At 38.7% G+C, this 25,470-nt stretch overlaps 1 protein-coding gene across 2 annotated transcripts; it reads right to left on the bottom strand.

The window, feature by feature from the left end:
* Positions 1-36: 36 nt before the first annotated feature.
* uggt1 (UDP-glucose glycoprotein glucosyltransferase 1) lies at positions 37-23,331 on the bottom strand. Of its 2 annotated transcripts, XM_079262750.1 has the most exons (41): positions 23,282-23,331; positions 22,088-22,220; positions 21,457-21,536; positions 21,020-21,150; positions 20,821-20,933; positions 20,567-20,741; positions 19,244-19,340; positions 19,057-19,135; positions 18,692-18,792; positions 17,208-17,307; positions 17,035-17,095; positions 14,581-14,672; positions 13,782-13,932; positions 13,426-13,545; positions 13,256-13,341; positions 12,748-12,883; positions 12,496-12,627; positions 11,745-11,909; positions 10,602-10,722; positions 9,960-10,058; positions 9,763-9,786; positions 8,388-8,482; positions 7,866-8,072; positions 7,630-7,761; positions 7,397-7,527; positions 7,206-7,301; positions 6,902-7,004; positions 6,679-6,758; positions 6,418-6,607; positions 5,747-5,905; positions 5,558-5,643; positions 5,325-5,409; positions 4,261-4,349; positions 3,417-3,521; positions 3,206-3,290; positions 2,694-2,876; positions 2,210-2,370; positions 1,946-2,060; positions 1,719-1,835; positions 806-947; positions 37-719 (listed from the first exon to the last, which is right to left on the bottom strand). In XM_079262750.1, exons 1-41 carry the CDS (start codon positions 23,310-23,312, stop codon positions 694-696), a joined length of 4,614 nt encoding a protein of 1,537 aa, XP_079118876.1. In that variant the 5' UTR covers positions 23,313-23,331; the 3' UTR covers positions 37-693. The 2 variants fall into 2 exon arrangements, with proteins under 2 accessions (XP_079118876.1, XP_079118877.1); XM_079262751.1 differs by lacking the exon at positions 9,763-9,786.
* Positions 23,332-25,470: the final 2,139 nt, after the last annotated feature.

The following is a 25,470-nucleotide window of genomic DNA, read 5'->3' on the forward strand; positions in this document are numbered from 1 at the left end:
TCCAGTAACAGGTTTGTGTTGAAATTAGTGCCAATATGAAATACACACAGCCTGAATCATTTTATTGAACAAAATATTAGACAACCAAAACAATTAAACCCACAGATTTTTGAGAAAAACCTTTTCTGTATAAACCCAGCCACCGTATTATGGCTGCTTCTCCCTTATATGTTCACTTATTTAAACTTTTCCCCCACTTTTTTAACCTGAAAGTTTCTGTATTTAATCAAGACTGCTGATTTTGTTACTGCTCCTTTGTGTTCATACATGTTCCCTTCAAGTTTTAATTGATAACCCATGATTCTGCTGCTTTTTTATGTGGCGCTGTAGCTTGTACCAATCAGCTATCAGATGGTTTCGGTCCAGTGTACCAGTAGAGATTCATTCGGCTGCAAGTTTTCTTGTTTCTCTTGTGGATCAACTGCAGCCAGACCAAGAATCAGTGCAAACTTAACAGTCTGATGTCCATTGCAGGGAAAATACATTTTATACTTGATTCCACAAAATACATTCTCACTGCTTATACCCACAGAGGAAAAAACCTAGAACACAAAAAAACATTGTTTGAACCAGTTTGCACTGGTTTGTGGTCAATCTGTCAGCAGTCCCAGAGGCATGACAGGAACCCCTTCATGAAGAAGACTCTTTAAACAGAGTCCAGTTCACTGGTTTATCACAATGACCGGCGGCTCCTCATAACTCCGAGTGATGATCTGACACTAAAAACAAAGAAACAGGGTGATTAAAGCAAATTCTGCGCCTGGATGAATTCATTTAACGTTTTGGTTCTCTAAATGTTGAGTACCTGTGGACGACTGCTTTGTGTGGTTCACTCTTTCCTGAAATCTGCTCTGGAGGCGTTTTATCTCCTGGTCGTAGTCCGTCCACTCAGCCACGATCCGCACTGCAGCCTGCAGCTTGGGCTCTTTGGTCATCGGGTTGTTACACTGTTTCCAGAAGGAAAAACAGGAAGAAACAGTTCAGCTCAGCTGTTACGCTAAAGGTAATTTGATGCTACCATCATAAAAATACAAAACAAAACTGATATCATTTAGTATTTCTAGACGTCAAAAGACACATCGGATAAGTCTAATGAGTCAACCTGCACATCAATATGCCGCATGCTGCCATGCTAATCTTCCAAAGTAACAAAATTACAACATGATAGCCTATAACTTAGAGAAGCGGCAAATAAGCGGGCAGACTGGAAAAAAAATGTATTAAAGCAGGGGAAAAAAAAAAATCACAGTTGTGCACAACTATTCCCACACTGCAATAATACACTGAACAAATGTATATTTACTATCAGAGACATAAATACATTAAACATATTTTCTAAAAAAAAAAAAAAAAAGGTCTGTTTAAGTCAATTCTGTTTCAATTATGAGTTCAAATCCAGTTTTGTGACTTATGAGACTTTTTTTTCCTTGTGTGAACATAAAAGATTAAATTCAAAGCAAAGTTTTAAGACGATTCACACTAATTTAAACTTTACATGTCGTTGTTTTTCATCTTATGTTTGTTGTTTTATTTCTTCCTTTTTTTAAAAGAGTGCACTCATAATGTACTCAGTTTTAAAGTAAGTCTTTCTGTCTGCAGTGGCTGTTGGGACACTGCAGTCTAACTACTCTCCAAATACCCAAACTAAATACGATCATTTCTAAAATGTATATTTAGCCTTATTTTGTTCTGACTGACCCTGACACAGAGGCTCTTACCAGATCTATGGTCTTTGCACTCTTCTTGGAGCTGTCATCACACCAGGTTTCACACCACAGCCACTCCTGAGGCAGAGACTTTATGGGTACCTGGTGGATCATGTTGTTGGGAAGATCCTGAGAAAGACGATGAGTACAGACGCCGGTTAGGGAGTCATGGGCAGGAACCACCACATATGCAGGGTGAGAAGGAAAAAAAAAAAAACTCCTCAGGAATGTTCACAGACCTGGTCAAGGTTAGACAGACTGTTGGGGTCTTGACTCAGCCCCTGGTATTGGCCTCTAAGTCGGTCTCCTGCAGCTATCTTCCTGAACTTCTTCAGGTCAACCACATACAGGGCACTGCAAAGGAGATGAGAAAACCATGAACTATGCAACAAAAGATGAAAGATTAATTAAGAAAGAAAAGATTTATAACTATGCAAATGTGATAAATCCTTTCAGGTTTGTTGACAGGACTGTTGCAGAGCATCTGAATGTGGAGTGTCTACCTGATGTGGTATTTGCGTCCAGCAAGGTGGCTCGCCCAGTAACCGGACTTCCAGAATCTATAGCCGTCCATCTCCCTGCGGCTCTCGCAGAACGGAGTGTAACCGTACGGAGCTCCCTCCAGGTCGAAGTCACGCAGCTCCTTCAGGTCAGTGCGTACAATCTGAAGGAGAGCGGGGAGAAAAAAAAAAAAAAAAAAAAAAGAGTAAACAATACAAAATAATCACTTACTATTGAGTTCTTGTTCGTTACTGAATTCATTAAATGAAAACTGGATTATAAAAAACAAAAATCCCTTCTGATTTTCTGAAAGGTTATAGAAGTACTTTGAACACAATAGAAGTACCAGAGTGTGATGTGATCATGAGCGAATTCTACCTAAAAATCTCTGCAAACAGCAGATTCTTCCCACTGCTGTGCTGTGACTGGTCAGTTAAAGGAAACAATTATGAATCCAAGTGTTTGTGCAGCTCAATAAGAACAAACCTGGTCGGCGTCCACAAACAGGATCTTGTCAACAGCGAGAGGGAAGAGCACATCTAAAAAGAGGATCTTGTAGCCCCAAATGATCCTCTGCTTTTCAGTCTGTTGGTGCAACCAGCGGGGCCACTTGTACTGGACCAGCTCATACTGGAAATTGTATTTCTTTGCCATGTAGGGGATGAACTCCTGTAAGGTATGAAGCCATACATAAACACAAGTTTATAAATAATGAGGAAATATGAAAATGAAAGCTACTTTTTCTACCAAAAACACATTTTTACTATAAAATGATTTCTTTCCTAACATCTCTTTGCATCTTAGGCAAAACAAAGCTGCGACAGCTGCTGTATTTCTGCATAATTTCTAATTCACCTCAAAATGTTCTGAGCTCCAGTTTAAAGTTTCCTTCCCTGATGGACCGAGAAAAAACTTCACCAGATGGAATTAAAACTTCAACACATCAAGGTGTGATATTTGAGGTTATTAAAGTAAAGCAGGAGTGAAAGACATCCAACCTTGAAAGTTGGGGACAGGTAATTCTTCAGGAACCAGAACTTGACAGGAGTCTTGGTGTGCTTCAGAACTGACAGCATCATAATCCTGAGACAGAAGGAGAACAGAATAATGGTGGCAAGAGCTCTGGGTGACAAAGCAGAGATCAATAAAAGTCTTTATAAGAAGTAGGGATGTTTGTTTTCAAGGATTTTGGTGGATATGAATCCTCACCTGAGGAACCTTTCATACAGATGCCCTGAAGCCACTGAGAAGATGTTGATAACGTCATCCTTCTCCTGCTTTGGCTCTTCTGCCTTCCCTCCACCTGTGAAACCTCTGGAAAATAACAAACAAACAACAAAAAGATCAAGTGAGTCAAAGTCAGTGTTTGGTTTCTGATAAAATCCCTGCAGAACATTGTCTCTGATTATTCTGACCTCACAGTGATCTGAACACTGTGTGCGAGCTGCAGGCATGTGGCCTGGCTGCTTACATTCTTAAGGACTCTACACACGTTCTCTTCGCAGCATTTGAGCTTCTGCCATCTGGTAGCAGGTTCTGCTGTCCAGCCTGGAACACCCAGAGGAGGAGAGCAACCTTTGTCCCCAAAACTGTTCTTCCCCTGAACTCTGAAGGTCCAGCAGGACCTTAACCTTCTGTTTAATATTCCATTTCCAGGGAATATCACATTGTCTTTGTGTTTTGAGCTTTTGTCTGTATCTGTTGCATATTATGCCACTCTTTGCCCTGTTAATTTCCCCTCAGTGATAAATAAAGTTTTTCTAATTCTTTATAGCAAAATGCATCATTATAACTTTATCTTAGAGATATTTATTAGTATTAACTCTGTAAAACTTCTAAGTGAAGACCACAAAGTATCACAGCTCAAAACACTTAGTTCCACAAAACCATAATAGCCCTTTTGCCAATCTGGAAGAGCATCTGAGCCTCTTTTGCGTACATATTTACTGCTGAAAGAGCGCAAAGTTGATCATCTTAATCTTTTAGCACTTATAAAACTTTACTTATTAATAAAGCTATAACATATAAATATCTTGACAAATTGAAGTTGTACCTTGCCAGAGATTTCCAGAAACCAGTCTCATTTTCCTCGGTTCCATCACTCAGCAGCTCCTCGTTGAACTTGTCGGGCTTCTTCTGGACCTGATCAGCACACAGTTTTAACGCAGTGACGTCAACACATGATTGTAAAAGAATATTATAAGTTCATCTGACATTGTAGTTACAGAAAGGTGTCCTAGTGTTGTTTTTACATGAGTAATGTTGAGACCATGTGTACATGTTCTCTGCAGACTCAGAACAGATAGAAGTACATTCATGTCTCAGGACAACATAGAAAAATCCTCCACTTGAAAGACTAAAGTTTTGATTTTGGTGACACCTAGTGGACAATAACAGACAAATTTCCACAAATTCCAGCTTTAAATTAAGACTGTAAAAAAAGAACTGCAAAAAGGAATGTAAATAATTTTTCTTTATATTTATAGTTATTTGGTTTTTTTTATGGTTCTCTTTCAACTTATTTACTTAAATAATTTGCACTGCAACAATCGAACTACATCAATGAAATATTATATTTACCCATGTAATTAATCTGTATACACTCCACCAGGGTGTATACTAAAATTAAATGCATCAAACAGCCTGTTAAGCGCAATACAATGACTCATTATTTGAATCAGGAGTGTATGAGCAGGGATACACTGTGGGAGTGTGGCCCATGATGACTGGAGCTGGACATTCCTGCACTATACACGTTTTTATGCATGCATGCATATTTCATACATATATATATATATATATATATACATATATATATATATATATATATATATGTATATGTATATATGTATGTATGTATGTATGTATGTATGTATACACACACACACACACACACACACACACACACACACACACACACACACACACACACACACACACAAAGAGACATATACTATACGTGAATATACATATTCAGATATAGTCAAAACTGCCCAACACTACTACTGTAATTTACATTCTAAAATCTCTTTGATTCATCAGATATATGACAAAGCAATAATTTATGTAAGGTATAGGATAAAAATGAACCGACAGAATCCTAGCAGGTGAACTGACCTTGACTTTAATGATTCTGCTCTTGAAATTGTTGAGCACAACTATAATGTCATCAGAGTCTGCTGGGGAGTCTGTGCCATCGTGGCTGCAGAAGACAAAAGAAAGGGATGATAATACCATCTGCGCAGACTTTATGACTTGTTTGTAGATCGAGGAGCACAAAGATCTTGAAATAAAATGGAAAATTTTATCCCCCTAACAGAACAGAAACAAATTCTTAACCTTGTTCTCACCTATAAATCTTGTAGATTTCATCAGAGCGTCCTTTCCTCAGCTTCAGCACCCAGGCGCCAGGGTTGGCTTTGAGCTGAAAATAACCCTGCAGAAGACAAGAGATTTACACATTGGGATTAAAATAATAAACAGTAAATAAGTTGTTGAACCTCAAAATGATAAGCTCTAAGTTTGACGTGGTAGCTTACCAAGTTAGCCATGACAATCGTGTCCACGATGACCGGTTCTGAGTCAGTTCCCAGTGTAAACTGGAGGCCACGTGGAGGTTGACCTGAACTGACATCAAAACAATGTCCCTCCAACAAAAGATGCTCCAACTCATACTCTGCTGCTACAATATTCTCCACCTGTGAACACAAGATTGTTGCAATGATGACCATGCTAGCAATGTTAGCATGTTTTTTAAAGTAGCAGAAGGTGTTCATGAAGAAAAGGAAAACGGATCTTCTCCTGGTGGAAAAACTAGGCAGCAACAGCAGGTCAAAACAGAAAGTAATAAGTTATACAGTCTGATAAGAGGATTTATAAGGGGTTGCTGTGCTTAGAGCAACTCAATGGGGTATTAAACTGGTAAAAGCACCAGTTTGGTTTGGTGCGATTCATGTTTTCTGTTTTTGCTTTTTTGTTCTCTGCTATTTGTTCTGTTTTGCTATCACTACCGTTCCTTCACCGCAGATTATTTAAATGAGTTAATTAAAAGGAAAATAATGGTTGATTTAATTTGTTTACTCTCTCTGGTAGTAGAGAAAAGATACTTTTCATTTCATTTGGGATTAGATCAAATAATGTGGCACTTCCAAAACGCTTCCCCTGACACAAGCAGAGTAGGAGGATCGCTTCACACGTCTGATTGATGTACCTCCTCCAGGTATATGTTGTCCAGGTCGTAGCGGGTGTTTACAGACTCGACCATCCAACTCTCGGGGGTGTTTAGGTTCAGGGTGAAGAGCGGAGACTGCGGCATGTCCAGAAACTTTGCCATAGGGCCGGGAGAGAAACTGCCATCAGCCTGAAAGACCACCTCTGGCTCCAACACGTACCGGTAAAAACTGTAAGCAAACAAGAGTTTTAGTAGATCAACAGAGTTTAGTCTCAAAATAGATTACAGCTTATTTCTCACCTCTTTAGTGGCATTTCTGACAGTTTGGACTGGCAATTCATGAAGACTCGTAAGTTGACATTTACCAGTTGCTTCAGAACCTGCACACGGCGATGTAGAGAGGAAAAGAAAGGTTAGAAAAGATCAAGGAGCAGGATCACAGTGGGCCTGAAGCCTTCTGCTGGATAAAAGAAGAAACAGAAACAAGATCATCCAATGAAATGAAAGACTACAGAGTACCAACCAATAGAAGTGGAGTCAGTTTCTGTGCATCCCTGGTTACTGGATCCACTACAGCAATAACATCAAAATACACATCTCCCTCTTTGGGTCGGATTTTCACAGCACTGCAGACAAATAACACATCAGTAATAAATTACAGAAAAAGCATTTCATTCTTTCCTCAAAGAACAGAAAGATTTCAAAGGTTAGGTTTTTTATTTTTATAAACTAACTGGTTTCCTTGAAGCAGACCAATAATAGAAATGAAACTGAATAAAAAAGAAACAATGATGTGCCTGGAATGTGCAGGTGTTTTACAACTTTACCTGTAGCGGTCGTCCGCAAAGCCATATTCGACCCGAGCTTCTCCTTTGGGCTGAGAGGACAGCAGAGCATCCACCTTCATCACAAGGTCACTGGCCCTGAGAGGAACGCCGCATTTAGTTACAGAACTTTGACAAAGTTCACCTGTGAAGGTCCTGAGAGGAATGTGGAGATCTTTGTGAGAATAAAACACCTGTCCTCCTCCAGTCCAAAGTGCTGGACTTTGCTTTTGATGTGCTCTCCAGATGTTTTCAGGATTATGTTTTCCAGAAGAAGGAAGTCATCCTGGTTAAACACCTCTGCCTCCTCTAGCGGACCTATTATCTGTAGAACAAGAATGATGACTTGTTTTTTTTCCCCACAGAAGTAATAGAAGTAAAAAAGAAAAAGCATGGGTCCAAATGCATTAGTGAAGGAATGACTCACTCTTCCATTGCTGATAACCGCTCTCTGTCCTCTCTTTAGTTTGAGCACGTCTCGGCAGTAAGCAGCATGAGAGAGCAGGAAGTCAAATTTGGAACCCTCATATCCGCTGTTGAACAGGGGCATATCCATACCCTGGAAGCAAAAGTGTTTGATTAACGGCCAAAGTAGGAATACTAATAACTGGGAAGAAAACGTGATCACTGTGAATCATCTAATGGAGAAAAATCTCTCCTCACCCCGACAGCAAACTCTCCAATGTCGACACCCTTCTCCAGGGCTGCAGCCGTCTCTTCCTTTGCCATCTTGGTGATGAAGTTCTTGGCATTATTAGCAGACTGCGTCTGCATGGCAGTCCAGATTGCTCGAGCCACGCGGCTCGTCTCAGCAGATGGATCAGCTGATGGGTTGTTGATCATCCCCAGTCGGACGTTGTTGCTTGTTTTCTGTTGCAGAGCATCGAATGAGACGTTCTGGTTTAAGCTGGTGTTGCTGTTTTAATAACACTTTCCTTTTCACTTCTAATAAAAGCAAACATTCAAGGGAACAGTTTGACATTTTGCTTCTTTCCCTCCTTCAAATTATGCAGGTAAACTGTGATCCCTCTAATATCTGAGACATTCATAAACGTTTCCCAAAATGTCAAAATATTCTTTTAAATGACTTTCTCATCTACAGTTTGCTCTGAGTCACCAACTTAGATAAAAATATTTTACAAGACATCCTGCTCCTATCAACATAGGCTAGAAAAAAGGTTTCACCATGTGTCTGATGGCATCATAAAGGAGTTGACGTCCCGAGGGTTTGTCAAAGTCTCCGACCACCCAGAAAGTCACAGGACGGATGTATCCATCATCTGTCAAACGCCAAAGAAGACAAGGAAAGGATCAGAGTGAGACGAAGCAAAACAAAGACAAAGTTTTTGCTTACAAATATTTATGTACGTGCATCCAGGGGACATTACCAATAGATGTAATGAATAATTTTTATTAACACAAATACCGGTAGCCATCATAATTAATCTTTTTATTCACCAAATAATGACTTTTCTGTTATAAAAATGCCTTTTTTTCTCTTTTAAAAAAAAAAAAAAAAAAAAGGTTTTCAGTAATCCAGTTTAACAGTGAGGCCAGGGAAAGGGTTTGAGACAGGAGATACTATGCAGCAAAAAGGTAAGAAGGATGTAAAACATGGCTGTGCATCTGCCTGGTGCCACATTCAGAACCTGTACGAAAAACTACACAAAACATTATTTGACAACTATATTGACAATATCTTGACAATATCAACCATATGGTTGTAATTTTAGTGTCACTCAGCTCAAGAATTCAGAGTAGAAGTGTTCAGGAGGCTATTTAGAAAGCTGACAGCTTTTACAGAAGTGACAGCTACTAAAACCACAAGTGAAAGCAGCTCAGTCTGGTGTTTGTTCGCACGGACCATTCCCATTTTATCACTAATTTTTTTTTTATCAAACTTAGTGGTAAAACACCAGACCTCCATGTTAATTGATGCGTATAATTATATCACTTGTGGTCATGTAGTTAAAATGTCCACTAGGACTATCAGGACCCCAGCCTGCCCTTTTAACCACCTGGTGATACTCTTCATCTGTATTTCCATTCATCCTTTTGTTGTTTGCTGCAGTTACCTGACTTACCATCTCAGTTTAGAGGTTTGACTCAATCAAAGAAGCACAGCTTTCAGCCCCCTAGCTGCACACACACTTTTAAAGTGAGCTTGCACAGAAACTTGTTCTACATGAATTTATGGAGTTAGTGAGATGTTTGGGATGTTACACACAGATCTACATAGGTAGTGTAAAATGCTGTAAGAAACAAACACTACAGAAATGTATTGTGACTTTTAGATTTAAATCTTCATTATAAGTTCCTTCAAACTATAATTTGTCATGCAGCTGCTTAATGAGCCGTCATGAATGAACATTAAGTTACATGGACGCATTTTTATAGATAGACTGATACATAATAGTCACATGCAGGATTAGTCATTTGTGTCTTCTAAGGAATGCAACACAGACAAAGAAGTAGTGGTGGATTCATAAAGACATTTAAACTGATGGTGAAATGAAAGAAAATGAAACATGGCAGAGTGAAAGGAGAAAATCATGATTACCATGCCTGTTGGTGGTGGTCATCGCTGACGCAGGGAATTTTAAAAACATGACATGAATAAGGAGATTAAGTGGAGAAGGAGAGGAGAAGGAGATACATGAGGAAAGTTCAGGATTGAAGATGACTTGGTTATCTTCAATAGAAAGAAACTCCACACACATGCCTTTTAGTCAGCGTTCATTTCATGTGTGGCGTTACCTTTTTTAGTCATGTAGTTCATACTGTTGGCGACGGCGGTGTTCTTCTCCTTTGTGTCTAGGGTGGAGAAGCGAGCGTAATCATCTATAAAGTGGTTGTCTGCAAAAGGTGAAGAAGAAGGAGAATAAATGTAGTTCATGTTCAAAATGTTATGTTCTGACTTGACCTTACTCATCATCTTAAAATATCTGAGATTAAAGATTTGATGTATTCTTTTGACTTCCCTGTTTTTTTTTTGTTTTTTTTTTAATGAATGACCTTGTATGAACCATGATCGGATCACACAGAATTGTCTGTAAATTGCCCTGAGAAGAGATGTTGCCAAACTGGCACTAAAGAAATAAAGCTGAGCTCAATTGAATTAATCTGAATGATGACAGCAGGAGTTGTTTATACGCACTATTTTGTTTTTAATTCATGCTACTAAACAAATTATACATTTTTTTTCTTTTTCTTAAAAAAAGCATACACTTAAATTAATCAAATAATAACAGCTAATAGTATTTAAACCCATCCCTTGAAAGAGTCTATAATATAAATCGGAATTTAGATAAAAAATTGCAGTAATTTGAAATTGTATCCCAAAATAAAATAAATGACCTGCCCATATGTATATTACTGTAAACTCTAATGTGTACTCACTGGTGTCAGACAGGTCCAGATAGGTTCTGCTGGTGGACAGCACTCTGGAGTTGATGCGTGGAACAACATTGGGTTGATTCATAATGAAGTCCACAACATCGTGATCTGTAGCCAGCTCACCCTGCAAACCACAAGAGCAAAATTATTCACAATACTGAAGTGATCAGTCGTCGATGACATTCTTCGCCGGTAATGCAGAACTAACAGCGATGCAGGACGTCCTCCTCTGCAAGCTATTCAAGCTCAAATTCCCAGTCAGAAAAGCTCTTCTTGAATGTTATTAGCTTTCGAGGTGCAGTTACTGAAAGTTGCTTCAACAGGTTCCAGTTCAACTTTCAGAAGAAAATGACTGATGGCTAACGGTGTCCTGACCAGCAGAACGGCTCTAACAGCTGAATTAAACAGCTTAAACGCCCTGAAACCTCTCACTAGATGTCAAATTATTTAGTAAGACGGCGGTAGGAAAATCAAGTTTCTTTACCAAACATAACCAATGTGATATTGCTCTGATGTCGTCGAACAGGAAGTCCCTGTAACTGACACGCGGTAGCTTTGATCGTCACTAAACTTGTCATGGATGATGACAGTCACACCCCAAATTTTGTCACATAGAAACAAGTTGGATAGGTTGTAATATGAATCTATAGCATTATTATTATTATTTTTTTTTTTTAATTTTTTTATTTTTATTTTTTTAGAAATGCCAGAACCTCCAAAAAAAGAAGCCTCTCGGACCTCTTGACTAAATCTAATGGGAAGTCGGCCATTTTTAAAGCTCATTGTCACATTTTGGTTCACTTAAAATGCTACGCAAGGAGACTGCATTGCATTGGTACAGAACTTGGCACTGTGTGTGGCTGAAAACCTAAAAAAAAAACAACTTCTCAAAGGTGGTGTCATTCAGTGTTGGCTGTCCATAGAAGTTTGATGTTTCGCCATCAAACAGGGAAAACAGCTTAACTGCAAAACCAAAGAAGGGATTTTGTTCTGAAAGGGATACTTAAAAAAATCTAAACATTGTAGGTATCTGAAATACATCTAGTATATTATCAGTTCAATAAAGTAAAAGTGACGATCTGCTTTAAAATGCAGTATGAATGTGTGCGTGTGTGTGTGTGTGTGTGTGTGTGTGCTGTGACTGACCAGATAGACAGCTTTTTGGTAGAACGTGGTGGTCTCCAGGATTTTTTGCATCGTGACAGTTTCCAGTTCGTCTGGTTCCAGTTGTTCACGTCGGTAGGGTATGCCGTTGTACATGACCACCGGCAGCGGACCCACTCCTGTTTGCTCGTAGTAAGCCCGCCCCTCCTTAAAGAATACATGGAAGGAAATCACATTTTAACTTTTACCATCTGTCAGGGACAAGACGGAAGATGAAGAAAGGGATTTCTTCTTTTTTTTTCCACATAAGGTTACTCTTTGGGTAAATACATGTATTCTCCTAACATTAAAATGATACACACACATTAAATATAAAGGCAGAACTTATGTGACTGAAAATGAGAAAAGTTATGGCTGCTGAATGTGCAAAGGGTGTTGCAAATAAAAAAAAAACATTATTAATCTCAGATGTCTGAAGCAAATCACAAGGATGTAAACTGACAAAGAAGGCACAAATCTCACAACAAAAGTGTGTCTTTAGACACAAAATACTACTTATAGAAGAGAAAAATTACCACAGTGGGAGTTTAGTTTTTTTAAAAGCTTGAACGTCTGAACGTGAACGATGCTAATTTATTGAAGTGAAAAGCCAAAACTAAACAGACTGAGAGCAAATCAACACGTATTGTAATAATACCACAATTGTGTCATTTAATGTTAAAATTGTCAAAAGAAACCCCACCTAAATATCATCAGTAGACAGCAAAGTGGCAAAACATTTAGCCTGACTCACCTTCCTGTTGCTGTCATAGTTGGAGTCTGCTCCAAGAACACTGCTGACCTCCACGTAGGGAAACCTCTTCTCCAGGACTTTCACTACATCCCCAACGCTCAGCTGTCCACCGACTGGCAATCGATTAAACATCTAGTCAGAAAGTAAAAGGATGAGCAAAAAAAACAGAAGAGTTCATAGTCAGTTTATTTCAGTTTTCCAGACAGCAAACGTAAAGTTGGTTCGAGTATCAGGAGGTTCTCAGGGACTCACTGTGATGACAGCTTCAAATGCACTCTGACTGTCCACTTCATCGCTGATGTAGTTGTACGCACGTACGAGCGCCACACCTGCATCTTGCATGCCGTCTATGTCGTCTTCGTCTGACACCACGAACACCAGTCCAATCCTACACCACAAACACAGGGCCAAATGTGCTCTCAGATCAAATCTGCTAAAAACTGATCCTGGTGAGTTGGTTAAAATTCACAGTGTGTGCTGCCGGCTTCATCAGTATTCCAGCAGACCATCCAAAGACGCTGCATGCACGGAAGCATTAATGCTTTTTCAAACTTGCCTGACAAAACTCTTAAATGGAAAACATTTGAAAAGCATGTCTCAGCTGTCTCCAAAGGAACAGCAACATCAGACTGTGCTTTTATTTTTCAGGTGTGTGCAGTGGATGCACCACATCCATATCATGTTCATATCACTAAGATCTGATGCAACTACTCGGTATACGTGCTGCTATACAATTAACTACACTAGTGAGGACACCAACCTGAGGGGGATATTGTTGGCGTAAAACATCTCTGCCACACTCAGCAGTTCAGCAGAGTTCTCCTGGGTTGGGTCCAGAATGATAACCTGAAACAGATATGTTGGCACGTTTCACAAGGATTCAGATTTACATGCTTCTACTTGTAGGTTGTTCAGGAGATGTGTACGAACCAGATTGTGAAAGTTCTTGCGGATTTGCCTGATGACGCCGGGGAAAGTCGGCCTGAGCAGCTCCTGTACGTTGTAGGGCCATGAGCTGTACCTGTGGTCTGTCTCCAAGTTGTTAATCCACTAAACAGGAGAAAAAACTCAATGAAATGAAGAAGTCAACAGATAATCACGTTTGACTGCTGGCAGCTGAAAACCAGAGCCGTATTTTAGAAAGCTCTGAACGCTTCCTAATTCTTTCAGATACAGAAGCACGTTGTTACCAAGACTAGTTTGGGTAAAACACTCATTTGTTGCAACAGTTTATGATCCAGACTGCGATCATTTATTAGGAGAGAGGATCGCATGAGAGTGCTTACACAGATGGCAGGGTTACGGATATCGACGGCATAATCAGAGTCAGAAGGCTGGACGTTCAGCTTCAGGATGTCGTGAATGTAAGGCGTCTCAATAAGCAGGGAGCGTAGACCCTCCATCACCCTCGCTTCGCCGCGCAGCACCTCAAATACACTGCAGGTGAAAACAGACACATCAAGTGAGTTGATGTGTGCACAGCTACAGCTGGTGTGTTTCTGGAGGCGAGAACACGAGTGTGAATGCACCAATATGACTTCTAACATCTGATTATCAGAATGAGACGCATGCTGAAGTCTCATAATCATCTTATAATAGATGTGCTGCAGTGATGAGCCACTTAGCACATCAAAAGAACCCTAATTCATCAGAGCATTTTCAAGCAAACTTACTGACTTCTCACTGGGTTTAGATTCCTACATAGAAGGATAGTTTAAGAAAAACGATTTTACTTTGACAAAGAACAGTAATTCAAACATGTTGAGGGTAAAGACACAAAAAAAAAAATCAGAGATTTCTTAATTTTACTTATTTTGTCCAACAATTCTGAATCTTAGACAGTTTACTATAATTTACCACAGAGTCCAGTTGTAATTATTGAGAAGTCATAGTCATAAGTTACATTATTATCATCTGAATATAAAAGTCCAACTTTTTGCCTGACTGGTAATAAATTATTATAGCTCTTAAGACAATACTTCTCAATTCTAGCTTGCATTTTTTTAATAGTATTTAGAGCTTATTTTTTCACTAATCATAAACTTTACAATAATATATGACAGTTATACACAAGTCTGTGTGTACCTGAAGATGTCTTGTGTGTCCAGATCTATATGCAGCCCGTTGATGAACAGGGCTGAATCCCCTGGCTGCAAGCCCAGATTTCCTTTGAAGAACTACAGAGAGAGAGAGAGATATGTCTAAATGACTGAATGTCCTGTTCACATCAAACATTAAAGCTCCTTATACAATACCAGGAGTGCAAATCGCCACACTATGTGGCACATAAAGCCTCCCATCACGCAGTCAATTATACTGTAAACTAGTGGCAACGGTCAACACAAAGCTATAACGAGGGACCCTGACAGCTCCAAATAAGCACTGACAGCTCCGTTAAAAGTCAGTCTGTTCAGAACAATCAAACCCCACAATAAACAAATCTAATTATTAGAGAAAGGATATATGCGTCTGTGTGTGTATGTGTGTGTGTGTAGCCCAGACAAGCTGCATGTTCTTGTGTGCCTGAAGATGCAAAACAAAAGCTCAAAGTCATTCTGGCACAGTCAAATCTCATTACTGAAAGACAAAGACATCAAATTAATCATACTCTAGACACAGCAATTACAACAAGACATGATTAACACAAATATTGTTCATCCCATTTAAACTGTGTGTGTGGGGTGCATGTGTGTGTGTGTGTGTGTGTTTGTTTTTTTGCACAAGTGAAAGAACTGTCTGCACGCAAGTGCTGGTGTCCAAACTACTTCAATCAATAATCATTTTTCGCCGCAGGACTCAGCGCGCTTGCTGAATGAATCACCGATTCAGTAATTAGGACGTCTGTCTGCACACCCCCACCAACTCCAACTCCCGTTTTCTGCACACCAAGATAACATGAGCATGGAGGGGCGAGCAGGAGGTGGAGTGAAACAACACTGATAAGAAAGAGGGGTGATTACATATTCCATTATTAGCTGGGAAAAGCCCAATGCGTTGTGAAAAACTGAATCCTTTTCAAGTCAGATGTTGTTTACAGTTTATCACATAATAAAAGGTGCGAGGAAGAAACAATAACAGGGGGGCAGTTCTCATTTTGAGATATTTCCCTATAGACTGAGGGAAATATCTGGAGGTGGAGGGTGGAGCTGCTGTTGTAGCTGCATGTAATAATGCCGTTTTTTTTTTTTCCTTCCTTTATTAAATCACACTGGTAAATACTCAAAACTGCATGATTCCTGACCGACGGACAATTGAGTCAGCGGGAAGCAGAAGTCCAACAGTTCTGATTTTTCAGATGAAAAAATTGAGGACACTTATGCAGCTGTAATGAAAAGATTCAATACAATTAAAGCTCCACTTCAGAGCATGAGCGATGAGCAAAGCTCTGTGTGGCCACGCATCAACAATTATGAGAGCAATTATTTAGCAAAAAGAGGAAATCTGGGAGCTAATGTTTACTTGTTCAAAATAAAAATAAAAAATCCACAGCAGCTTTAGTATTTCTAATAGAGCCACTTCTTTCATCAGTAACTAAACTTTACATTAATGTTCAGGAACTGCACTCAATCCCTCCCATGTGGACATAATATTTAGCAAACCAAATGTATATAAAGTCAAGGGCTGAGAATAGTCCCAAGAAAACATACAATTATGGATTTAAATATTTTTCGGATGCCTTGTTGCTTTGAAAAATTACATGTAATTTTTCTTTTAAAATAAAAAACCTTAATGTTCAGATGTAAAGAAGTTAATCAAGATTTAACTAAACTTTGACAACTAAGCCAACCAGAAAGTCTGCCAGGCCAAACAGAAAGCAATTTTCTAATATAACATAAAATGTTCATAATGCAAGAAAAAAAAATCATAAATAGTTTGGATCCTCTGCCAGTAAGTGACCATAACAGTATGTCATGAAGCAAAACCCTTTTGACTGCTGTAGACCAGGGGATGAGCGCAGGTACATGGGATGGAGGTTAAGAGTTTGCATTGTGCTAATTAATAATGTATGAATATATAAATAACTTTAATAGAAGGCACAACGTCCCCGATATGTTGGCTTTTTTTCTAAGCTAGAAGACAAACAGAACGGCTGGAAGGAAGACTCGTGGGCGGGGTTGTGATCTTAGCCTAAACATAAACGTTGGTGACGTTTGTCCAACATAAGTTTAACCAAATGAGAGAGAAAGAAAAAACAAACAAACATGATAATAATGCAACATAAAAGGAAATTATGACAAACAAAAAAAGTAGCCTGCAACTATATCGGATCAGCTATGGTTAGTTTTAAAAGTCACAATACCCGTCTAAAAATAAATAAATTAAAAAAAGCCCCTATAATTTACTTTAGTAAATAGAAGCAACAAAACATGTAAAATAAACATGTAAAATACTCAACCATGTTTTTCTAAATTATTTACAAAGAATAAGAAAGTCATTAATTGAAGATAATTAGCTGTTTTCATTATGTTAGAACATTAAACAAAAAGAACTGAAAAACACAAATGTGGATGTAAAAGGGATGGATGAGCAAAAGAGTACCTTTTGATTTTCACCGATCTCTCTGCGAATGTCAGCATTCACCACTGTTTTCGTGATAGACCTGTGAGGCAAAGAGAGCAGACTGAGCTTGAAAACCTCCCACCCACCAATACGTACATGAACCAAACCTCACTGTAGCTACTGTCAGTGTGTGACATGTGCATGGTCTCTACCTGGCTTTAGTGGGGAAGTTCTGACTGAGGTCTTTCATAACGTTGAGAGCATCAACAGCCGGAGCAGCAAGGATGCGAGCTGCTGTCTGAAAACTCAGATCTATAAAAGAGAAGGTGGGTGAATTGATGTGTGGGCAAATGGGAGAAGCAAATAGGAGAACAGAGGCGTTGCAATCAGTGTTCAGTCACAGATAAATCTGCTGAAAGATTTCAGTCTGGACACTTCCAACACTGCACAACCACAGCTCAAACAATCATTATTCCATATCATGCTTGTCATCTTAATTAAAAAATATTCTGAAGCATTTGAGTCTCAGTTAAAACAAAGACTGGCTTTTATGTACACTTTGTAGTTTAAATACACATCTGTTCTAAGTGTGGAAAAGAAGTGATTTTATGGACCCTGATTTCTAGGGAGAGAAAGAATGTAGGGAGGATTATTTCAATGCAGTGAGCATCTCTGTAGTGGTGTTGTAGCCTGTGTGATTATTAGCCTCTGGAGGTCCTCCTCTCCTTGTAAACAGGCTGAGCTAATGAGTCCCAGAAGGTTAAAAAGATAAAGGCAGGTGTCTGCATGTCAGTCTGACAGTCAAGCTCAGCCCCCTCATCCCTTCACATCCTTTAGTTGCTGCAATTAAAGCAGCTCCAGAAGCTCGCATCCTGACAATGCCTGATGATAGAAAAGGATTTTTATGCAGATAATCATTTCATGAAAGCCTACACACTGCGTCAGTATGTCTGCTCTAAGAGAAATCGATGAAATTCAAAAAGCACCTATAATATACATAGATGCTTATATCTTCAGTACATTACAGGCCACAGGTATGAAAAAGAAAGATGAAAGACAATCAGAGATCTACATAAACAGATCTCACAGTTTCATTCACAGATGGAATGACATCAGTGTAGAACAATGGAGATGATTCGCTTCTGGTTGAACTAATGTTTTAATGGTCTTAGCTCAGAAGTTTGATTCTCCTGAGATTTTCAAAGATCATCATCTCAAGAGAATCCGTCTTGCTTGGCTACAAGCTGTGTGGCCAATTCTGGCAGATAAATCTAAACTGACTATGTGATCAGAAAATCTGTGAATCTATGGGGACATGAAGGCTCCTGCGGATCATGGAATAATTCATCTGATTTTGTTTGGGATAAAAACACGGGATTTTGCTTTGTATCGCTGTCCTTTGTCAGCAGTAGGTGTCTGACTCCTGTGGGTGTACTTACACAATCAGAAAAATCGATTCCTTGAAAAGTGACAAGAAAACGGCTGCAGGTGTTAAATGTATGATTACACAGACTCACAGCTTAGATTTGCCAATATGCTGGATGTGTCAGTTTTGATGTGTTTGTTTCAGACTGTTGTACAATTATTTATTATATCACAAATACTTTACTCCTGGCCTGTTGGTACTCACAAATTTAGCCATTCAAAAGAAAAAGCAGAAAAACTGTAAATTTGGAGCTGAGTTGGAGAGGCCTACCTTGCATTTGCCAGACTTTAAGAGGCGCCATTTCATTGGTGCTTTCTACTAAATGCTTCCTCAACTCCTTCAGCTGTTCTTTCAGTTCTGGATAGACGGTCCTGGTGAGAGACAGACAGAGTAAATGCACCTGCTAAATGACTACACTGCTAATTGAAAGAGAGTGGCTGAATTCAAAGATTGATTTAGTTATTTTCAGCTTAGTTGAGCAGAGATAGGGTTGGACCTTTCCAGGGAATTAAATGTGGAGGGGAAAAAAATAGGAGAGAAGAAAAGCCTTGGCTGGAGTGAGTGTGGTTGGTGCGGTTCCTGGAACGAAACCAAGCTTTGAATTTTTATCACACGCCTAACACTGAGTCACTCACTTGAGTTTGCCAAAAAGGAATCCCTGGACCTCATCCACTGGATCATTCTCCCCAATCACCGTAGCATTCACCTCCGCCCCTGAAACCACAATCAATTAACTTGATATTCATGTCAGGACCCCTCTGGGATTACACCAACGTGGGCTTGTGCGCCACTGACAGTGTGTATTCTTGTAAGTGTGTATACCTTGGACTTGTGTGTCATCTTTTGCCTTGTACTCCTGGCTCTTGATGGCCAGCTCCACTCCATATCCCGACAGATACACTTTCTTTCCATTTGAGTTCTGGAGGGGAAATGAGTAGACATTATAAAAATGCAGGAAAGAGAGGTCCTCCTTATTCCTGATGCACGTGCACCACTGGAAGGTGTTTTAATTACATGCTTAAATGAATAAAAGACACTACTTCTGCTAAACACCAAGCTATCTAACTTTGTTCAATCTGCACTGCCAACAACTGTAACATTGTTTGTGTTGTAAAAGACTCCATTAACCTTCTTGTAGTAATCTGGCCTGTAAGAAGTTCATTTTACCTGCATTACAAGCATGTGCTTCAGTAACTATTACTAAGGACTGCAGACAACCATCCGCTTACTAAGCAGAAAGGACGGTAAAGGCTCCCTGACTGACCCTGACAATATGAAGTTTCACCCTTTTCAGCTCGGCATGAAGACTTGGTGCTTTACAGACAGATGGTAAGCATAAGTTAAAATAATCAGACAGAGAAAAAAAAATAAGGATCAGCTGTATTTGCATGTGAGGAGAGAAGCAATCCAACTTGGCAAAAGGAACTAGAGAAACCTTCTTTATCCCAGGTGTAAAGGAGGAGCCTACTTATTTTCAGATAATAACTAAGAAAATGGGTGCTCCCGAATCATTACTTTGCCATATTTTCAATATTATAGTCATGTATTATAGTTTCATGTCACATTAGAGAAGAGTCTCATTAAGATTTTATTGCTAATAGTAAATGTTATTGGTGTTCAACCAGGTACTTAAACTGTATTCTTACTGGTTCCATTTGATAATATTTACAGATTTAAACTAATTCACTTAACAGTATAAAAAGAGCTAAAGAACTTTTAACATTTTTATGCATAGTTATATTTATTCCAATATATTTTTCTTGAAGAAAAATGTTTAAAGTCCAGAGACTCTGATGTGTGTGTTTTTGTGCCCGGCACTATGCTGCAGAGGGATGCCCACTCAAACAGCAGGTAGGTCTCTATTCAGGTTAGGGGGGAGAAAAATGATTTATAAAACAAATGCCAAGTAAAGAAGGAGTTGTTTATGCAAGGGTGGATCCTATTTATTGGCAGATTTTAGCATTATTTCCTATTTAAGGTGTTTCTCATGAATTAAATGACCATCAATAATTCAATAGTGTCTGCATGAACAGGAAAAGGTAATGTCAATTGTAAAAGACCGAGTCTGAATCAAACGGCTTGTCTCTCAATTGTGTTATTCACGTGGAATAAAAGCAACACAGTTATTGTGTGTGAAACACTTACAGCCACGTAGTGACGGAGCACATAATACGCTGAGCCTTCACTGACTCTGGATGTTATGACTCTGTGAAACCTTTGGAAATCTGGCTTCCCAAACTCAGCATAGAGAATGACAATAGGCGCATCTGGATTGGATCCAGGGTATCTATGATCACCTTTGAAAAGATATGGCTTTGGCCTGAAGAAAACACATAAGACTAGTTATTGTTTTACAGATTCACAAGGCTTCTGCTTTACTAGGCTGTGTCTGTCTTTACCTTTCTGATGCAGTTTTCAGCAGTGTTGCCAAGCTTTCTATATCACATGTCTTCTCTCCATGAATGCTGATAAAAGCTGAGCAGCCAGAAGGAGGAGGCTCAGTAGAACCTATCTGCAAATATAATAACATAGCAGCATCAATAATATAATTCTCCAAACATGCATTTACAAGTAAAAATAAGGTCATCCTCCTGTTACCTGTTGGAAGGAATATACTGTAGCAGAATAGGCTCTCAGTGAAAGGGCAAACTTCAGCATGTTCAACTGGACTGAGCTGAGCAAAGCACTGGCTTTCTTCACAATCAGCTCATAGTAGGCTTGATCTGTGTCTGTGTACGAAAACACATACAGAAGACATGAAACAGCATTATGTCGTCAGATATTAGCACGTTAATCATGTTGTTTTTGTTCAAATCAGATCTCTTCGATATTGTCACGTTCGTTATGACTAAACAGTTAAAACAGAACAAAACACAAACAATCCTATCACTTTACTGCATGCCCAAGTATTATATAAAAACAATGAAACTGCAATCACTGCCACGGTGGAGCACACACATCATAAATCCAGCTGATCCTAGTACAGAGACTAAAAGTGAAAGTAGCCTTTAGAGTCTGAAGCAGTTTTTTATTACCATCATGCTCTCCTTCTATGTTAAGATTGGCCTCCACAAAGTCCCAGAACTTGTCCTGGCTCTCCTCAGCCAGGAACTCACTGAGGAAAAAGAACATTAATGCGACAGTTTAATGGGGCTGGCAATGCATAACACAAACTGACTAAGAAGTTTTCATTCTGCTCGAAAGTTAAGCAAAACAAGAAAAGAATACAACATCTCAAGTTGTTTATAAATCATGATTATACTTACATATCAGTGAAATAGCAAAAAAAAAGTACAAAGTGTAACTAAATCATAGTTTAATTTTAAAAAATATAATTATTAAAATCTGTGTTTCTATAGTTATCTAATTATATTAATAAAAAAAAATGCAATGTTTTCGCTTTCTGAAAGTGAACCATTTATATCTGCTTTGGTCCATAATGGCCACCGTATATTCACAACTCTACTTGGCATTTTAGGTCATTTCCATGCATATTTCTATCACTAGATGTCAATAATTTTTGCATGCTGTACCTTTAAACTAAGCTAAAGTAGAGAGTAATCTGATGAGACTCAAGACATTGAGATTCTTATCCTGTGCTACTAAAGTAATGTCATATTTACTGCAGGTAAAAGGAAGCTACAGTACAGTAGTGCAGTGTCATACCTAGCCTCAAGCAACAAAGGAGTGTCAGCCCATTTGGTTGTAAGGGTGGTTGTGACAGCTTTTGAGTCAGCACCCCCAGATACGGCAGACAGGTGTGAGAGCAGCAAGATGCACAGGAGCCGCATTCTTGAGCCTACACATGAGAACCAAGACATTATGTGGGAAGTGGTGGTAAATAAGAACAATCAAAAAATACATCTAGTAAGATGAAAGAAACACCTTTTATTAATTAGAGCCTCTGTTTAGGTAAACCATCTGTTCCACAGATGCCACCAGATTTCAGAATACTAACATAAGAAAAAAAAAACAAAACTGTTTCTAATTTGTCACAACACATTTCATTCAAATTAAATACAAACCAGAGAAGGTAGGCAAAATGAGGTGAAGTGCTGAATAAATATAGTGAATTTGGAAGGATTGCAAGGACTAGGACTATTGTCTTTGAAAAGAAAAAGAAATCCCACCTTATATTTGCATCGTTTTATCTGAACAAGCCACAAAAGAAATTGGAGAGGTTTGGCCACAACACACTCTTTAACTCCTCATACCAGCAAGCACAGTGGTGGAAATGTGATGATTGTAACTGGGCACTTCACAAACATGCAGGATAAAATTTCACATCAACGTGAGAGACTAACATGGTTCAGAAAGCAACTACTTCAGGATATTCATGCAGTCATGATTTAACCCGTCACTGAAGTTATTGTGCAGTAGAAATACTCTACACATGCAGAGACTGTCATCAGTAAACAACGAGCGCAATAAACTCCGTCCAATAGAAAACTTCAGCGTGGATCTTCCGTCCAATAAGCAGACACTTTGACATCCGGATTGATTCAATAACGATCCTCAGAGCTATCACATTAGCGTTTATTATGAGCCAACATACGCTGCCAACCCGGCAAATTTAATACTTTGAATAGTATGAACAGTTTCAATGCCGGTTACTCTGCATGTAGAGCTAATCAACAGACTGAAAGCAACTTTAATCTCCAAATACCAAATATTTCTGCGAGTCCAAGAGCCGCAGGGGCTAGCTAAATTCTGCACAAAAGAAAAAAAAACACCTATTTTTACCTATTTATGTTTACGTGAAGGTAAGTAGTCCCTACATTTTTATGAAAGAATTACAACAAACTTTGAATACAGTCGTCTATGTCCTCATAGTTTCAGAAATGTACTATTTATGCTCACCGAAGCCGGCTCTGTAGCTTCCTGTATCCATGATCCGCTAAAAGTAGGAGGGTCCTGTGGAGGCATGTTAGGTGACCACAACCGTGCCTGTTCAAAATCCATAAACTCGTACAAGCAAGATGAATTACAAGCGTTTCATAATCATATTACAATTTTTTAAAATGAAAAACATACTGTTTAGAATAAATTTTGAACAAAACGATGTTGAAATAAACCCTCTAAAACTGTTATTACATCTACGCAAAACGACCTAAGTCTTAATGATAGGGAAAAAAATACATCTTCCTTTATTATTATTATTATTATTATTATTAATAATAATAATAATAATAATAATAATAATAATAACCATAATAATGTTGTTATTTTAGCATGATCCTCATTAGGCAGCAAGAAGTTGCTGCTCTTTTTTTTCTGGGGTGTACTCAATCATATTCATCAAACCAAAAAAGTTACAGCAATGACTTTATGAATGTTAACTACACTTCAAGGTGAGGTGAAATGGTTAAAACAATGTTTAAAGAATCCTGACTCCTTAATGTACTTCATAATGACCACTGTCTTTGAGAAGATTCACAGCTTGCAATTTCTCTTACAGTGTAATTTTAATGCCGTAGCTTTCTCCACGTTAAATTGACACAGCTGCTAAACTTAGTTTTTTCCACAACTTCTTCACACAAAAAGCTAGTGTCTGGAATAAGGATTAGTAAGAATAAATCATTATTCCTGAAATAACATGATAACATATCTTGCTGATTCACAGAATGCTGAAGGGCATTCTGCTTCTGAATTATGAAGACTTTCTTAGACTGACACATATGCCTGTTCCATATAAAGTATTTAAGTAAGTAATTGATGCTATTCTGAGTTATTTACTCAGCTCATGAAAGACAGTGTTGAAAAGAAAAGACAACAGGTTGTTGAACCTTGTTTATTTGTATATTGCATAGATATTGCAAGTTGTCATTGCAACAACCATCTTCTTAGAAACTGTTTCCACAAACAGAAAAATAACTACATTTTTTTGGTCTGCAAACAGAAAAATAACTAAATTTTTATGGTCTGCTTTGCTATAATATAATTTAATGTTGCCTGGCTCCTTCAAATAAATATGGCATCTCAAACAACATCAAAGAAATGGAATAAAAATATTGCACCATGTTTATCCAACAAATGTTTATTTGGCAAGGTTTGCAAACACTGGAAAAAAAGTGTATTTTGCAACACTGAAGAAGAAACACCTTTTTTTCCCCCCAAATGTCATTACTCCGCAGGAATCTGGAAAAAATAGAGAAATATCTTACAAAAAAAACTACCTTGTGCTACATTTGGGAGCCAAAGATATTCTCCTATATGAAAATAAATCTGCCAATATTCAACATATAGTAAACCTGACATTTCTGATTGCTAAATTCCATATCCATTAAGCTAAACTGATCATAACACTTCCTTCCTTTGTTAAATTTAATATTGACTTAAAGAAATTTCATAAGCTGATAGACTTAAGCCTGTTACATACTCCACGAGACGCAAGAACTGAGTTCTTGTTCTTGAGGCTGCAAGAACAAGAAAAAACGTCTTGTTCGGCAGTCCATACATACTCCACGAGAAGCAAGTCTGCAGCGGGGAGGGATCACTGCGGGGGGCGATGTCTGCTTTTATGCGCGATTAACCCGGTTGTTACCTCCGCCGAGGAGGTTGTTTTTCCCGACGTCTTTTTGCTTAAGATAACTTAAAAGGTTACGGATGGATTTTTATAAATATTTCAAGAGTTGTTGCAAATGTAAAAATGCAGAACTGATTAAATTTTGGTGGTGATCCGGATCACCGTTTGGATCCAGGAACTTTTTAAAAGGATTCTTTAACATTGTGCTTGGCGGAGGTTTCCGCTCTCCGCTCTGTTTTTCTAGTTTCATATTTAACGAGCAGCTTCGTCCGCGGCAGGGCGGGTTGTGCACGCGACTGGGTCCGAGTGTTTTATTGCCACATGTAAAAATGTTCGTACTTTCTCACCACCTCGATAAGCTGTTTTATCAAAACAATCCGTTTTGCCGGCAACAGTAAAAACGCGGAAGCAGCAATTCCGCTTCATGCTTTCTCCGTGTTAACCACGCCCACCTCCAATGTCCGACCAATCACACGATACTTCTCGCAGCCCCGCAAAAAAAAGTTCTGCCAGCCCGGTGTGT

Source organism: Telmatherina bonti, assembly GCF_933228915.1.
Source record: "Telmatherina bonti genome assembly, chromosome: 22".
NCBI lineage: Eukaryota > Metazoa > Chordata > Actinopteri > Atheriniformes > Telmatherinidae > Telmatherina > Telmatherina bonti.

Bases quoted from the DNA above. Each gene is read 5' to 3' on its own strand.
- uggt1 (XM_079262750.1), bottom strand. From the start codon at position 23,312: ATGGATACAGGAAGCTACAGAGCCGGCTTCG. The intron at 11,910-12,495 runs GTGAGTCAGGCT...GTATTCTTTAAG, and splicing joins ACTATGACAGCAACAGGAAG to GAGGGGCGGGCTTACTACGA. The intron at 7,528-7,629 runs GTGAGTCATTCC...CTTGTTCTACAG, and splicing joins CGGTTATCAGCAATGGAAGA to ATAATAGGTCCGCTAGAGGA.